Genomic DNA, 18498 nt, shown 5'->3' with positions numbered 1-18498 from the left:
GCATTTAGATTGATAAAGAATGTAACCATAACTGCTTAGTGATTTATTATGAATTACCGGTATAGAATACATACTGAACTGGATTTCTGAGCAGCTGGTTCCCTATAAACTAATGCACCTCCAAAGGTTCAAGGGCTAGAGCTGTTGGAACCTAGGACTTGTAAATGCAGGGAAATACTGTCCCCCTTTCCCTCTGTGGCTCAAGGAATATGGACTTTTTCCCCTTTTGACCCCAGGAAGATACAAGAAACTAGCCTCTTCTAAAAGTAGGATTCAAACCTTTTTCTTCCAGAAGGCCTCTAATGTGGTGTTCACAATCATATTTATAGTTTGATAAGCTTCGGTTGCTCTGACCTTGTACATTTTACTGTACCTAAGATACTCATGTAATAGCTGATTCTATATATACTCCATGTTCAGGGGTCCTGCTCAATGAAATTTTTGTATATCACAGAAAAACCAAGTCCTTCAGTGCTATATAAACAAACCTAGTAATTCAATATACAAAAGTATACTGAATTTAGAATGTAAATGTCCCATGAGGTTCCAGTCTTTAGATTTGGAAAGATAATTACAAACTTAACCACCATTAAAGATTAGCAGCTATATTACATGTCTACTAAACCTCAAGCTACTAGTAACATTAATTGCCTGTTGCTTTAATAAAAAACCTGAACCTTCCATTTTCCAAAACTACTTTTTTAAGGTCCTGATCCTAGATGTTACTCTGGACTGGTAGACTGCTGCAGAACAACCTTCAAGATTAAGGCCTAAAACCTATTTTAGAAAATGGAAGGCTGAGGAGGTTTTTTTTTTTTTTTTTTTAAAGAAAAATGCTGATTTTTTCCCCCTATCCATGTGAAATAAACACTCATGTATCACCAATATCTTCCTACTGTTTAGTACAGTGACATCTTGTCTGTTAAAAGGTAGCTGGTTTCTTGAAAATTTGTTTATATTTTCAAAATACAGAGTTAGAATTTATTTAGCAAATATATTGTTACTTCAATCTGGCCTAACTGCTCTAAAGCAAAGAATTTCTTCTGACTTTAATAAAGTAAAAGCACCATCAGATAGCTGTTATACAGAGTGAACACTAAACGCTTTACCCACCACACGTAGGTTACCATAAAACAAATGTCACTGCATAAACAATCTAATAGTGATTTTACTGTTGATCCTTTCACTTAAATCAATGACAAATCTTCCACTGACTTCAATGGGAGTAAGATCACTACCCAAGCCCTTTATTTTTAAAAATCATCTTCTGGACCATTTCACTGACCAGACACTTCCATTTCTGTGCTTAATACTAAATGTTACAGAAAAAAAAGACAAAAAATAAAACAGCTGATGCTGCCAACCTGGAGATGATCTGTGAATTTCAGAACCTACATGTTTGGCCACAGTGGCCTGAACAAGCTATACTGTCACCAAACTTTTGGATGCCTGCAACAAACAGTTAAGTTGCTTCAAATGCATTCACTGATATAAGGTAAGACAACCATGTTTGGAGAGATCTTGGCAAGGAATGCAGGGCAAGTTGATGACATGGCTCTAAATACCAAACAGGTCCTCAAACTTTTTGGTGGCTAAATTCTGCTCTTGGATCTGTATATGTAATAAACCATGGGTGCGTATGTTCAGACACCACAATCATCAATGGAGACTGAATCTGGGACCTTCAGCACTAGTATAAAGTTCACTCCTGTGCAGTGGGCATGCGTATACCTTACACAGGACCTCTGCACTGGGGTAAATTTCATCCTTAAAGAACATGCATCTTTTGCTTGTGCTAAAGGAGCTACTACAGTAGCACCTCAGAGTTATGACCACCTCGGGAATGGAGGTCGGTTGTAACGCTGAAGAAAACGTTACAGTTCTTTCAAAAGTTTACAACTGAACATTGACTTAGTACAGCTTTGAAACTTTACTATGCAGAAGAAAAATGCTGCTTTTAACCACCCTAATTTAAACGAAACAAGCACAGAAAGTTTCCAGACCTTGTCAAATCTTTTTTTTCAAATGTTCCTTTTTTTTTTTTTTCAGTAGTTTATGTTTAACACAGTACTTTACTGTGTTTGCCTTTTTGGGGGGGAGGGCGTCTCTGCTGCTGCCTGACTGTGATTCCAAATGAGGTGTGTGGTTGACCAGTCAGTTCGTAACTCTGGTGTTCGTAACTGAGGTTCTACTCTATTAACTTTCAGTCAGTAGGCTACTATACTTCCTTGGGCAAGACACTAGAGGGAGAGATGATCACACAGAAAGGCAGTGTATTATGTACAACTGGACTTCGCTGACAGCCAGAATATGAGGATAGATTATAGGTCTTTAATTAGTAAAGCACAGTCCTTGCAAAGAGTTCACAGTACAGCACTTGTATAACACAACACAATAAAACTGCAAGGGTCTGCTATAAGAATATGTATAAAAGTGTACCCAGTTAATTTGGCTCTGGAAAACCACCAGTTTAGAATACCATTGCCAATAAGAGCAACATTTAAAAAAAAAAGTGAGGTATAACTACAAGTTTACAATATTTAATAATGAACAATACATATGTTGGACATAGGCACCAGTTTAGTATAGTGGCCTTTCACATCTGGACATACAGACTCAAGGGACCAGGTATTTGGACATGGATACAGCCACTTTAGGCTAGATCCACAAAGGGACTTAGGTGCCTAACTGCCCCTTTAGATGCTTAAGTCCAACACTTAGGTGCCACTGAAATCCTCAAAACCCCAGCTCAGATGCTCCCTAACCCGGTACCCACCTAAGCTCCCTAGGTGCCTAAGTTTCTGCTGCGGGGCCTGTGCAAAAGCACCTAAGGTAATGATACCACCAAGCTGCTCGCTGCAAGCGAGGCATTCCCTGCCTCTCTTGCCTGTGGGGCCTGTTTCGATAGGTATGCTCCGAGCACACCTAACCCCCTTCAAGACAGCTGGGGGCAAACAGATCAGGACATTTTTGGGGTGGGGGGGAGGAGGGGAAAAGCAATGTGTGCCCATCCCTCACAAGAATACACAGTACATCAGTGGTTTGGGCATGCAGCTGAGATACAGGAGGCCTGTTTTCAAATCCCCACTCTGATGTAGAGCCAGGGCCTCGACCCTTGGTTTCCCACATCCCAGGTGAGCGTCCCAACCACCTGAACGTTAAAGACTTTTATAAGGGAGATGTAGATCTTCTTAGTCTTGTCCCTTGTGGGTAGCTGTCCACCTCACATAATCGATAGAGACTTCAACATGACTGGCAGGGTTTACAGGGAAAGCCCTAGGAAAGTAGGTTTTTAAGGTAGATGCATTGACAGTTTGTGAGGGCAAATTTGCACAGTCCCTTCCCTCTTCGTATACCACTTTCTTTAACCCTAAAGTGAGTCTCCCCCCCCCCCCGTTTTTTTTTAGATTAAGAGTAAAATCCACCAGTCACATCAAACACAGATGGTGGAAGTGAATTTCTTTGGCAAAGGAAGGGAGTTATTGACAGTGCTATGGCAGACTACTAAAGCTACAGGTTTCATACACCAGGCATAGCAAAGGAGTTAACCATCAAGGAAAAAAATAAAAGGAAAATTCAAGAAAAGGTAGAAAAATAACTAATGCTTTCACAAATGTGAACATTGAACAGAGGCTGAAATAGCTTTGTTTAGTTATCAGGCAAGAGTAAGTTCTGAGTCTTAATCCTGGAATAAATACATAGGTCAGTGCCACCCACAAAGCTACTCTGTGCTCCTGTACTGAGTTTCTCAAATGCTTCTACACTGTGGTAGAGCCCAGCCTTGCAGCAGGACTGAGATCACATAGATCCTGCTGCCATAATAGTGGGAGCAGGATTAAAGAATAGTCCTGTGCGAGGCTCTAGACTGTGGCTCACTGCTAAGGCAACAGTATCTCATGGATCACCTACCTGCCTTCCCAGTCACCACCTTGACACCTTACCTGTGTCAACTATGGTATCTGAATTTGTAAATCTACAGTTAACAACACAGTCAAATCCTTTTTCCTGGGCTCCTGATACAGGTCTAGTTGCTCCATAGGAGGTGAAGTGACTCTACCAGCACTCCTGTAGAGCTCTGGAGTTCCCTTCTGTGATCTATTGGCTGAGCTACAGGGAGGGTACAGGGCCTAATCTTAGTACCTGCTTTGAGAAATTTCCTTTAGCTCATGTGGTAGAGGCATACAGAGTGGGGTTTTCTGGTAGCTGAAGGACCATCATTCTAGTTCCAGCTCCCCACCTGTGTATGTATGGAAGACTTAACTGATTGATAGATTCATTACAGCAAGATTGTAGCTACAGGCTGAAGTAATTCAGCTTTCTGCTGAAGTACTCGATTGAGATAGCTCCAGGGCTGTATTCCCTGCTCATTTCTACAGGTTCCTCCTCTACATTTGTAGCAGTACCTTAGTGGAGTAAACCTCTCAGCCTCTCTCTTTTTCCCTAAGAAGCTGTTTCCACAACCCTTTGGGTTCTTTCCTGCAAGGACGGGCCTGTCTGCCTCTCGAAGCAGCTGGAAAGGGGAAGGCAAAGGCTTCACCATGTGACCAGCAAATGCTCCTTGGAGCCCACTTTGAGAACTCCTGCTATAGCATTGTACAAGGTTTCACACTTAAAAGGACTATCATGAAACCTCTGCACAACATTCACATCATTTCAGAGCACTCTAACCTGGAAGAGCTTTAGAAATGAGATCAGTGCAATTTAACTGAAGTGAGATCATTAATATTTCCTCTTACGACTTCAGTTTGATTGCAAAGCTACAATTAAAAATCCACTAAACTTGATTTTTTCCCTTAGTACAGCAGTTGGATCTTTTAATTAAATCTTTCACTTAAAGAATCAATTCCATGAAGGTCTCAAAATGAGGTAAGAAGCCTGTGCCCACACCTTTCTGTTTTAGATTTTCCGGTTTTCATTAGTATGTCTGACCTATTATTCACAAAAAGAATCCAAGGTTTCTGCTAAGACACTATCTAATTCTCTGTTACTGTTCTGTTTCCAGATCACTATATGATAAAGCGATTTCCAGATCTATACCAGATTTGGAAGGTTGCTGTCTATAATAAAATTTACATTATTCACCGATTCCAAATACAATTATTGTTGAAAATCAGAACTTAAAAGTTTCTCGGTTACAGTTATGAGACTATTTCAGCACTAAAGCATATTCCCAATAATTTACATGGCAATGGTGGTGTACAGCGTTGAACACTAAGTGCCATAAGCGTTGTTTTAGGGTTTTTTTCCTTGACAAATATTTTGAATTAAGTTTCAGTGTTACTGAAACTCCCCAGAACATCATAAAAAGCTCTGCCTTGCTTGAAAGCATCTTGTATTTTTTTCTCTACTTGTCTATGAAAATTTTTTGCTAAAAAGCAGAAGCAAGTGTGAACTGAATCAATGCTAAGCATTCTTCAACAATGACAGAACTAGTTTCTTGGTGACTGAAGGCATCAAACCTCAGAATTTGGTGAGGGAGTTTATCAGTTGATTTGAATACAGTATGGCATAGGGAAAGTGTAATGAAAATCATACACAGACTGGATAATCACATGGATACACGGAACTCAATTATTTACTTAATCATATAGTATAAAGGGCATATTTCATTATAAAATTATGAAGAGGGTGGCCAATTGTGGACTGGCAGAGGCTAGCATTTTTAGCTTCTCTTTTTTCTTCATGTAAAGCACAGACCAATAATTACAAATCTTTTTCAATCTATCACTGCAGATTAGATAAACAAGGATGCGAAGCACTGAAGAGTACAGTTGTGAGATTAGTTACATATACGAGTGAAAAGCAGTGTCATTCCTATCGCTCGCTTATGACTGCCTTGCCCCTTCAGTTCCAAACTGAATGCAGCTTCAGCTATTAGAAAGGAAAATTAAGAAATCATCAGTATTTGAAAAAGCCTTAGGCAGGAATTTTAAACCTTAGAAATTAACTAGAATATGACCTGACCCTTCCATTTCAAAGGAGGGCAGGTCACGTGAGGCAGGACAATGTGGGGAACTTAATTATTATAACTATCCAAAACATACTTGCCGTGTTGTTCTTTTTGTTCAGCAAAGAACAGATCACAGGGATCTTTCCCATTTCTTTTACATACAATCCTAATGATAATTACTAGAACTTTCTACCACATTAAAATACAAGAGTTTGTTTTAAGTTCACTAGAGAAGAGGGAGAGAGCTGTTATAAATTCACTGTTCTTCTGTTTTGCTGCTATTCCTGAACTTCACCACCATAACTGTTATGTTATCAGGACATCCTCTGTAAAATGACTGCAGAACTATACTCTTTGCACCAAAATGTGGTTCATCCAGGCGTTCTTTGATGAATCGAACAGCCTCTTCATTGCTGAAAGCATCCCACAGGCCATCAGATGCTAAGATCATGAACTCCGGCTGTAGTTTGTTCAGATCAAAGGTCAGAATATCTGGGTCAGGGATAACAACATTCAGATTTTTCAGTGGATAATCTCCTAGTGAGCGGGACATGGCCAGAATCCCCTGAACACGCCAGGAGCCATTAAAGCTGATGAAGCCACCTGCAATGAAACACAAACTCTATTAAATTGCATTTCTATGACTTACTGCCAGATTCACTGTAAAATCTGTGAAAAAAAAAACCCGATGAAAAACATTACATATCTAAAAAAACAGAAGATGCCTGAAGTAAGATAAACATCAAGACAATGCAGTGAAGAGTTGGATTGGGTCTACATGGAAGCCAGTGCTATTGAAATAGCTGAAACATAACATCACGGATGGCCCTCCTTTCAAAACAAAGCACAACTTTGTGTTTTTTACTCCTCAAATGAGTCTGACAAACTGGTGTGAACAGAGAGGTCTCCCTTATTTTGAGCAGTTTACCTTCCAGTGAGCCTTGTGTCAGTGCTCAGACAATACACAAAGTGAATCTCTAGATTCTGGTTTTAATAAAGCTCTTCTCCTTTTGTACAATTCACCAACAGGTTTCCCCTCATTTGGAAGGATGTATGAAGGAAATGGAACATTGAAAACACTTGCAGCAAGACCAAAATCTCACTCTCACCAAAAGGCACATATACAAAAGCATTTATGGACACCTCCATCAAGTTGTCTTGGGTGAGCAATAACGATGACCACCCAGAACACTCTTGTTCTGAAAACAATTCAATTCTCCTTCAGCACAGAAAATACAAGGGAGCTGATGGCTTGCTACAAATAGCAGCACCATCCTCAGAGCAAAGGATAATTCATGATGAAGGAAGGGGGAGGAGGGGAAAATTATGGTCACACTGAAGTCAATGACAAAATTCCCCTTCTGACTTCAGTGTGGCCAGGCTTTGGTCCTTAAGCAATAAGATTTAAAAAGGAAGTTGGTGTGCTAGGTAACTGTATAATGCTCAAGGACAAGGCATGGAACGAACAGATCGAGATTTATTTATATTTTAAGACACTTTTTGCTCCCTTTAAAATATAAGCATTAAAGTTATGGAAGTTCTTCATCCAAAAAGAAGAAAAATTAGTTAAATTGTCACTTTGTCTTCGCTGTGGACTCCACATGCATGAAAAATTCACATTTGACAAATGCAGTCATTTTTCATGATTTGCCAATTGTCCGTAAAAGAATTTTTTTTTTTTTTTTTTACAAATTTGCTATTCAAAATAATATTTTTTGCCTTGCAAATAAATTCCAGCCTATTATTGCTTGCAAACTATTCACTGCAACTATGTTATCCACAACTGATTATTTGGGTTTACATGACAGGTCACAAAAGTCACATGACTCCCTGTTCTCTAGTTGGATGACCTAATCTTTAAACTATTTCTGCTTCCACTTGAAACTGTATTTCAGTTAACTGATTCTTGGTTAAAGCCTGAAACTTAATTTATGTGAACATCAGTCTGAACAGAACATTTTTGCCTGAATGTTTGCAAAGTGAATAATGAGGGGTATGAAGGAAAATTCTATTCAGAAGTCTCAAATATTTGTACATAATTCTCACTCCCTGCCCACCTCCATTGAAGACTGTATAAAATGGTGTCTCAATATTAAGACATGCACAGTTCCCAACACTGGGAATTTCTAAGACTGTATCTGAAACACCTTTTCAAACATACAGTCAATCAAACCCTGGGCAGTTGCTATATGCAATTATACGTTTTTGGGTGGCCTCTTGGAACGACTGTAGCCAGTGCACTTATTTGCCTGGGCAGAAGATCCACAGGACAAACTGGGGAAAAAACCAAGACTACAAGACAGCAAATAGTCAGAATGTAGTCTTGTGTGTTTTGGGATGATAGGAAAAACATAAATTTGCAATACATGACAGTTAATTTTAGAGCATGCCATAATTCAAGGAATTATGAACCTGTAATTCAAGGAATGCATTGCCTGTAGCTTTTATTATGCGTACAGAGAAGACATCTGATGCAACAGACTCATTGTATCTACCTATTCTAATATTTACAGCAAGAACTGATGGATACAAAATAATTTTTTTGCTGTCTTTGTAAAGCAATGACTGAAGTTTTTCTATGGCACATGTTGTATACCACAGGGCTGGATGAAAAAGTATTTTTTACTACTTTTAATGTTTTCTCTTTTCAATCATGAAAACAGAATACTTAAAAATTCTCATTAAAACCAAATATTCTGCATCTTTAACGGTTACTGACGAGGAATAATCCCTATTAACAGAAAAAAAGATTTTGGCAACAATACAAAATTTTGCTTTTTAGACAGCTCAGTTTAAAGGATTATATTGTTCAAGGTGAATAACTTGCATATATATCCGTGACAGTCAATTTGTGGCTCCAAAATTGCATGTGGCTCTTCACAACCCTAAATGGAATTTTTTCAAGGCAAGCATCTAATTCAATGCTTCACAGCCGACTGGGTCTCTGAGCTTCCATCAACATAGCTAATGGTGTACCTATTCCAACCGAAAATCCGCTCCTGTCAGTGGTTGTAGACTGCATTTATGCTACAGGGCTATGCCACCATAGGTATGCCGGTATAGTCTCCATAGTGTGGACCACTGGTTCTCAACCAGGGATATGCAAACCCCTGGGGTACACAAAGGTCTTCCAGAGGGTACATCAACTCATCTAGATATTTGCCTAGTTTTACAACAGGCTATGTAAAAAGCACTAGTGAAGTCAGTACAAACTAAAATTTCATACAGAAAATGACTTGTTGATACTGCTTTATATACTATAAACTGAAATGTAAGAACAATATTTATACTCCAATTGATTTATTTTATAATTATATGGTAAAAAGGAGAAAGTAAGCAATTTTTCAGTAACACTGTGCTGTGACGCTTTTGTGTTTTTTTGTCTGATTTTGTAAGCAAGTATTTTTTAAGTGAGGTGAAACATGGGGTATGCAAGATAAATCAGATTCCTGAAAGGGGTACAGTAGTCTGGAAAGGCTGAGAGCCATTTGGTGTAGACATATCCTAAGTTATGATCAAGTTCCGGTGATAACATATCCTAAGTTATAATCAAGTTACATTATTTCTAAACTATCTGGCAAAGACTCCAGCATTATGTGGCATCTCACTCCCAAAAGCCGTTTCTCCCCTCTCCTAGTCCAGTCAGTCTTGTGTTATTTACTTTGGTATTAGATTTAATTTATTTTAGGCAGCCCCCAAAATTTGTACTTTCAAAGTACTACAAGTTTTGTTCTGACAATGAAGAGCAGCAATGAAGGACTTGTCAGGAGAAGATTGAGGTTTCATTTTTAGGTAGGGAATATAAGGGGGATTTAGCTCACAGGAAGCTGTGAGGTTGTTTTGGGAGCCAGCTGAGGGGTTTGGCATTGAGGAGAAGATTCTTTCCCTCCCGCTTCTGGCTGTGAATAGGAGGGGAGGGCTCACTGAGGTGAGAGGGAAGGTGCTTGAATTCCTCATCTCTCACTCCAGCAACCCTTGACAGCATCGAGCCACCCCAGTCCACTCCCACCTCAATGTCTGCAACTACATCCAAAAGTGACAGATCAGGTGATATTTGTCACCTCAGTATTAACAGGCCACTGACAGGAAAGTTAACATTTTCTCTGAGCCAATGTTTCACGCTATTGTTTGCAGACTAAGACAGAGATTACTGCATCAGTTTATACCAGGTTCACATTCTGATGGTTGTCTTCTCCACCCCAGGGCTAGGGACTTAACTTTTAAGTGAAATCTCATCCTGCAACACAATTATGCAGCTGCATAACTGTATTACACATGGGGCCCGGATTGTGACACTGCCTTCTAATGATGGAATGTGATGAGGAAAAATTGTAATTCAGCATCATGATGTGGTTATTTTGGGTCTTTCTGTAACTGCCTTTGATACGACAGTAACTGTCCACCTCTTCAAAGGTAGTATCATGGTTTTAAATCATTATAAATGTATTAGCATAAAAATTTTATGATCAGTTAATAGAAAAATGGAGCAAAGTGGGGTAACAGATATATTATGGTATTGCTATAAACTTCATAATTACAATTTTAGCACCTGGTGTCTATGTTATATTTATTATACATATTAAAATCTCAAGGGCTGTTAAGCAATATGTAAAAGTACCTAGCAGAGGTATGGATTGGTGTCTGTGTCGTTAATAGCACTGTCTTCATTATAAAGCAGAAGGTTATATTAATCGTGATAATAAAAATGGGACAGTACACAACAGAGAGGAAAACACATTAAGTGAGGCTAGCAAGAGTATTTTTTGTTGAGTTGCAGAGAGCTAGAACATTCATCTGTTCTTCCGAAGAGAAGAAAAAAAAAATCAAGAAGTTCAATGTCCTTGTGTAGACAAGCCCTTAGAGATAATCTAGGCCAAAAACACAGGAACAGGGAATTATCAGGACAGACCTTTAGAGTTTTGAAGTTTATTAGAAATGTTGGATAGCTCTTGCTTCTGCTCTGTTCTGGATTTCTGCTCCAAGTAGATTTGCTTAGCATCCAGAGAAAAAGGTATTGGTCTAATAACAACAACAATGATAATTATAATAAAATCTGAAGATAAAAGGAACTCCAATCAAAAGGAAATATGTCAGAAAAGCCTAAACTCTCAGCTGATCATGCTCAGAATAACCACAGTGTGCTTCACTGAAATTCAGTAAGATTGAGGATTAGAAAAGGAAGACACAGTTTATGAAACCTGTTCTTTTATTGCAATACTTTGGTGGAGGACAAACTACACAGACTGGGCTTGCCATTCAGATCTTCTCAATATCCCCTTATTTTTGCACTTTATCACTGCCAGATATTTGCCCTTTCTATTGCCATTACTGAGAGAGTGTCCTGCATTTAACATTAGATATTACTGCGGCTGTAACTGCAATTTGTGGATACAGAGGACTTTGATATTAATTGGGTTCCCTAAAGGCCTACGGTCACAGCCAGTACTGAAAGAAAAGGCATCAGGAGAGAGGGTTCTATTGAAAACACACCCTGGAGCCCAGGGGGGCACTATGCAACATGCTAAAAAACAAAACAAATCCATAACTAACATTCATCCTCATAAAACGAAGGAATTGAGAATGCAGTTGTCTGGTACAAATTTAGAAAAACAGGAATGGGAGGGAACACTAATAAACACAGTGCTAATAGAAGCCATTCTAAAATCCCATTTTGTGGTGGGAAGTTTTTGGGCGCTTTTTAAGAAGTGGGAAGAAAAGCATCTCAGGAGACTGCACAATCCACTCCCTGATGATAATACTGAGCACTTATCACAGTTTTAATTCACAGATCTCTAAATGCTTTACAATGGGGGATAAGCATGATCATCTCCATTTTACAGACAGAGAAGTGCTTGTGCTAAGGCCAAACATCAGTTCAGTGACAGCATTATTAGGAACAGAAGCCAGGCCTCCTGACTTCCAGTCTGCTGCTCTGTTAAATGGACTATCCTGCCTCCTAAGGCCACCCAACAAAGATGTGATTGGCTGCCTGTTTAAGATACAAGAGTTACAGGTATGGTAATTTCCTTGAAAATATCCTTGAAAAACCTTACTGAATTAAGTTTAAGTATCCTTGGAGTCTATTGTATTAAATGAATGATTTATGTATTAGCGTTGGCCAAGACTGTATGTAACTTCTGTAGGGGAGAGAGGCGATGTGAACTCGGAACTATTATGAACTTCAAAGGACTGTATTGTATAATGTGCCAAACAAAAAATGGACTTCTGGACAAAGCAGTGTCAAGTGGTTTACCTGGGGAATCTCTAGTGGGAGGTGAATGCAAGTTCCCCACCTCTGTTTATGCAAAAGCCCAGCCTTTTGCAGCTATGCCATGAGAAGGGGACCAATGTCGACTGATTACCTGTTCCCAGAGTCTCAAGTTCAAAGGCCCAACTGCATAAAGGAAAGACTGAGCTATTTATGGGGGTGCTAATTCTCAGCTAATGCTGGTATGAATTTGTAGCCACAGAAAAACCTCTTAGCAGCATCTGAAGAACTGACTCCTACCAGAGCCCTTACTGAAGTTGAGGTGATCTCTGGTAAGCTTATTTATTAGCATATGCATAGGTTATTTTTTGTATTTAATGTTTTCTCTGTAATGCTTCCACCTTAAGAATAAATGTGCTTGCTTAGGAAGAGCTGTGTAGCTGTGGGCAATTACAGCTGTTCATAACTTTCCAAGAGACAGCAAAGTGCAGACACTGGCCTGTTTAGGCCGTCTGGCTTACTAGGAGTATCACAGTATAGGCAGGGAACTGTGCAGCCTGGAAAAATCCCTGATCAGGAGGGAGCGAGAAATGACAGCTGAGGAGCTGGGAGCCTACAGTGGGTGCTCTTGAGAATCCACGGAGGGTGAATAGAGGTGCTGTTGCCTTAAACTATTACAATGATGATGGCTAAATGATGGATGATGTCTGAGAGTAAAAATTCATCAGAATGAGGCTCTGGGGCTTATTTTTCTTTAAAAGACAAAGGGTTAAGGGAGATAGAAAAGGTAGATTTGAGCAGCACAAGTACTAGAGACAGAGAATGCTGTCATGGGGTCAATGTGACTGGAGGTCTTTCAAGTGCTGAGACACCAGCATCCCTTGTTATAAAAAATACCCCTGGGAAGATGCCTCTGTCATATAGAATGATCATGATATCCCAAGACAGATGTAAGAGGAGTGGATGACAAGGATGGGGAAGGCACTTTTCTACCACCAAATTTCTTTTCTGCAATTTGTTTATCTAGTCTCCTCAGGTGAGGGATGAGCAGTTATAATGGTTTAAAACAAGCATGTCTACTGTATCTTTGTGAATACTCAAGAGACTAAAAAACTATAAGGAGCATCTGCAAGTTTTTGATTCCTCGGGACAATGAACTGTTGATGCACAAACAATTTAGATGCTTCTGCTCATTTACACAGGAATACAGGAACTGCCATACTGGATTAGATCCAGGGTCCATCTAGTTCAGGATCATGTCTCTGACAGTGGCCAGGACCAGATGCTTGAGAAGAACGCAAGAATAGCCACACTGGGTCCATGAAGCCAAGTATCCTGTCTTCTGACGGTGGCCAGTGTCAGAAGTTTCAGAGGGAATGAACTGAATCGGGCAATTATTGAGTGATCCATCCCCTGTTGTCCAGTCACAACTTTGAGCTGTCAGAGGTTCAGGGACACCCAGAGCATGGGATTGGGAGAAACCCCGCAATAGGCAGAGGTGAGATAATCTGACCCTATGAAGATCTCATTCTAATCCTAATAGTTAGATTGGTTTAAACTCTGAAGCATGTGGTTTTATCGCTATTCCAATACTCTTTGTTAGCATTGAATACTTAGTCCTGCCTGGAGTGCAGAGGACTGGACTAGGAGACCTATCGAGGTCCCTTCCAGTCCTATGATTCAATTCTATGATTAACTAATGTAACTGGATATTCTTGTTATTCATACACATGTCCAGTTCCTCAGTCTTGCTAAATTCTTCACCTCAAACTACATATCTACCCTAAAAGAATATATACCACACACTAAATATGAAACATCTTCCTAAACCCTTCATGACTGTGGTTCAGAACTCAAGTTATCACACAGGTGTTATGTTCTGAAACCTCAATTCCAGCTGGCATCCTTGATAGTAGCTTCAGTGGAGGTAGTGAGGTTCAAATAGGTCATGCAGACTCAACTGCCCTCATTCCTAGAGGTGGTCTCTTGCAGCAAAGGTTGTTGGTGTTGTATGGGGAAGCTTGCATTGCTGCTACCACTGATTAACCTATTCTGTGGAGGTAAGCAACCGGGTGCAGTGGATAGGACACTCAATGGGGTGTCAGGAGACTTGGGAGCTATTGCCAGCTGTATTTCCACTGACTTGCCAAGGAATCCTAAACAAATTGCTGTCTCTGCCTCTGATTCCCCATGTGCATTTTGATATCTATGTCTGAGAAGTGCTATATAAGTGCTAAATATTCTATATCATGGAAACTTCATTCTCCAAGATGTCAACCTGGTACCTTTCAGGAGCATACATCACATATGAAAAAAATAATTGTGTATTATCTACAGAATAAATTATTAAAGAATGCCTTGTTTGAACTGACAAGTTTAAAATCTTACCAGCTCTTTTAATCCTCTTTCTCTCCTTCAGTTGATAGGGTTTGTGATCATGAGACAAAGGGATAGCATTTCCATCCTTATCACACAGGACTCCCCGTGAATCACCAACATTGGCCACTGTAAGTTCTTTATCTGACAGCAATGCAATCAAACAGGTAGTACCTGAAAAAGAATCGGGAGAAAAAGAGGCAAGACAATGAAATAAACATCACCACTAGTTACACTGCAGTTTCCTCAGTTGTTATCTGTACTCAGCAGCCATAGGGAACAGCAGCCACACATGTATCTGACTGAAACATCTAGTACTTTGATGACAGTCTTTTTAATGGCATTGATCAAATGTGACAGTCCATTTTGTCTAACAATATTTTTAATCTATCAGATTTTAACTCTGATAGGCTGGGATTACAGGGTCATTCCCACAGCACAGCGTCTCTCATCTGCTTTGTCGTTTAGACATTTTTAAAATGACTCTATAGCATAAACCTGCTTGGAAACAGAAACTTCTTCCAGGATACAGCTTGTATTTCTCTCTCATGGGATGATGGGTAAAATAGGTGTTAAAAAATAAGGTGTCTGTTGCTCAGATTTAATAAAATTCACTAGCAGGAGAATGTGCTTCAAATTAAGAAAGGCAGAGAGAAGTTGGGATAGGGGGAAATCGGTTCCCAGTCTAGGCCTGATAGCTGTCTTCTCCTGCTGGTCAGGGAAAGTAATAGGAGAGAAAAGTTCTCTGGGCACAACAGCCTAGTAACAGCCTTACTGAATGGCAGCTACTACTTTAAAAAAATGCATTAATAAAATAAATCTGGTCGAAGTATAACCTTCTGTGTTCCTTTACAGAAAGAACAGCTGTCAAAACTGGGAGCTTATGTACATCTGGCCATGCCAACCCTCAGTATTAGATGTAAATAGGTTGTACATCCTCTGCAGGCCAGCTATCAGGGTATAAAGTATGATTTAAGATACTGGTAAGGGCGAACTTGAGGATATGTTGCACTGTATATTCTATGACAAGACAAGAGCAAAGTGGCTAAGGTCACTGTTAGTAAATAAGAGATCTGAAGAATATAGTATGTTGGTTGTTGTACCAAATAAATAAGGATACGCAGGTATTGTGGCTCATTTGTCCATTTAGTAGAAATGAAAATGAAAAAAAAGCCAAGTTTAATCAAGCGACTATTTCATGTTTTCCATTTTTCCAGTTTGGAATCTGATTCACTTGATTTTATGTATAAAGTTTTATATACACATTGTATCTTGTATTAGTTTGGGGAAGGCAAAAGCCAAATATAAAGTCAAACAAATCATTGTGTGACCTGGAGGCCCAGATGAGTTATCTATATGAAGTTTTGTAACAAAAGGTAACTTCAAAATTGTCATTACATTAATGCTCATTGCTTATGGATTACACTTGCACCTAGGTAAGTATAAATGCTATACTTTGGTATAAATGCTCCAAAACTCTTCAGAATCACAGAAATAAAACAAGAATTTGAGTTTATAAAAAGGGAGCCTGCAAAATAAATAAAAATGAACAACAGTTTGCAGTCATGAACCCCACAACCTAGCTGTCAGCTAGGTAAATATTATACTCCATTTTTGCACTGTTGCACTTTCAGTTTGGTTTGCACAATTTATTTAAAGGTTTGATTTTTGTTGCTTAGTCAGATGGTTTTGGTAAATGTATTTTCAAACAAAAAGCAATTGTTAGTTATCCATCAGTTCAATTCAAACTTTATTTCTGGCTTTGTTACTGTTTCATAATAAAAACCATTTATAATCCATTTTAGTCCATTATGATTCATCACTGCATGTAATATAAAATCCTTTAAATAAAGCTAAAATAATTCATACAGTTTTACAAAAATATATAATGTCCCACTTCCACCATTCATAAGCAATACTGTACTGCTCACAGTCTACCCCCATCCTCCCCTCCACAGATTAGCATGTTTGAGACTCAAAATATGAACAATAGGCATCCCAGACAATATTTCGCAGGGTGTGAGCGTTCTCTATAAGGCACCTTGCTGGCTGCTCAAATCACCAAGTCTCTGTGCCCTACCCTCACACCCATTGTTAAGACTTACTCCTTTAGTCTCACAAATATTGGGCAGAGCACAGAATGCAGCTATAATGGTCGGGATGGTTTTTTATGTTGCTTCCAAATGATTGCATAAACAGCACCATCTGCCTTCCAAACAGCCAAAAGAACACTCGACCTCCATTCTGCTGCTACTCAGGCGATAGTTAAAATGTTCCTTCCTTCTGTCGAAGCAGCCTGTGAATCACTTTATTAATCAGGGTACGAGAGGAAAAGTGGAGTCTCCCAGAGTACTGGACCATCCTCCACACCATTAATGTCCACAGTGGGCACTCGGGCAAACAGTCCTTTCTCCATTAATTTAAATAAAACTGAGTTCCAAAAGATTCTCACATTGCAGACCCTTCCAGACCACCCAACATTTATGTTTGTAAGCCTCTCATCGTGGGCCACCAGTCTTTGGAGAATGATGGAGAAACTCCCCTTTCTATTTATAAATTCTCTGTCGTGGTCCTATGGAGCGGAGGGGGGGAAATGATAGGCACCTGGGTCATCAGTTGCCTCTATACAGTTTGGGAACCTCATGTGTGCAAAGCCATCAATAATCTGCTTAGGGTTACCCAGCTTTACAACCCGGCTAAACAGTACCTTATCTCCACTAGAGCTGCAGCTCCAGGGCTAGTTCTGCACAAATCTTTTAAAAAATGGCCCTTCCCCATGCTGAAATTCTCTCACGACTGCTGGTCACCCCAGTTCTGCAAAACGATCCTTTCCCACCTATCCATGCTGGTTTGCTGGGCCTAGATGCACTACTGAGCACTGTGTAGCTGAGTCAGGAACTGGTCCTTTAGTTCCAACAGCTCGGTATCCTCATCCTGCTGCAAGAGCTTTGTAGGGTTCTCCTGCTGCTGCTGTTGAATATTCCCCTGCACTATCTGTTCAGTGGTGCAGCGGGCAAGGTCTAGTGCCAAATGCGTTCAGTTTTGAATGCTGTAATCCAGTGAAAGAGCCATTACATATTCGCACTTGTCACCATGGCAGTGCGGTGCATTTCTGGGTACATGCTGGCACACAGCAATTCAAAAATGGTGTTAGCCTACACAAAAGGAAGCATGGGATGGAAACAGCAGAAATATGTTTTTTTTTTAAAGTTTGAACCTACCTGGCTTCCCCTTTGCATCTCACAATTCACAGCAAAAACAATCCCATGATGCACTCTGTTCAGCCGCAAAGCAAAGGACCACAGGACATCCCTGAGAATTAACTCCCTCTCAGTTCACAGCAAACTGCCATCGTGTGTTTACACACTGCAAACTGAAAGTGGGACAGGTGCCTCACCTGCATGCTATTGGTATTATTTACCATTAACCCCCCTGTGTAAACATACTGTAACTTTCATGCTGTCATTGAAAACAAAGAACTAGGAACTGTTACAAATAAATAATATAGGAATATTATTGTGGGGTATCAGAGGGAACAATGACGGTAAACATTTTGGAGGTGTATCAGTTGTTTCTGTTCCTGCATTTCTGTCCCTTCACCCTGAATTCCTTAGTCCCTTGAAGTTGGAGGTCAGAAAAAAAAAACAACTGATACCTTGTAAGTCATCCTAACTACAAAACATACTTCTCTGCATGACAATTGTTGATAATCCCTTCCCTGCTTTCCTTTCTGCCCTATTTCAGTATAGCTGGCAAGGACATATGCCTCTCTTCTAGACACCTACTGTGTTTTCGTCTCTGGACAATATGAGAAATACTCATGAACTAGTAAGTTCTGTTTCAGGTAAGATATATTTTACAGAATACTTCCAGACAAACTGCTCTGTGTAAAGAGAATTTCCTTGAATTACTGAATAGTATTTACCTATTTCAGATGCCTATGACATTTATAAACACATCAGAA

The 18498-nt window shown here is 39.6% G+C and overlaps 1 protein-coding gene across 1 annotated transcript in view; it reads right to left on the bottom strand.

The window, feature by feature from the left end:
- Nucleotides 1–3383: 3383 nt before the first annotated feature.
- PPM1L (protein phosphatase, Mg2+/Mn2+ dependent 1L) overlaps nt 3384–18498 on the bottom strand; it is a 185789-nt gene continuing 170674 nt past the window's right edge. Inside the window, exons 4-5 of the mRNA XM_074963638.1 lie at nt 14547–14708; nt 3384–6553 (exon numbers count right to left, since the gene is read on the bottom strand). Of these exons, the coding sequence (XP_074819739.1) occupies nt 6207–6553; nt 14547–14708 (509 nt within the window). The 3' untranslated portion in view covers nt 3384–6206. The remainder of the gene's footprint in view (nt 6554–14546; nt 14709–18498) is intronic.

This window comes from Natator depressus, chromosome 9, assembly GCF_965152275.1.
Source record: "Natator depressus isolate rNatDep1 chromosome 9, rNatDep2.hap1, whole genome shotgun sequence".
In the NCBI taxonomy this organism is placed as follows: domain Eukaryota; kingdom Metazoa; phylum Chordata; order Testudines; family Cheloniidae; genus Natator; species Natator depressus.
The sequence above is the reverse complement of the archived record's forward strand: the minus strand, read 5'-3'. Positions and strand labels throughout refer to the sequence as shown.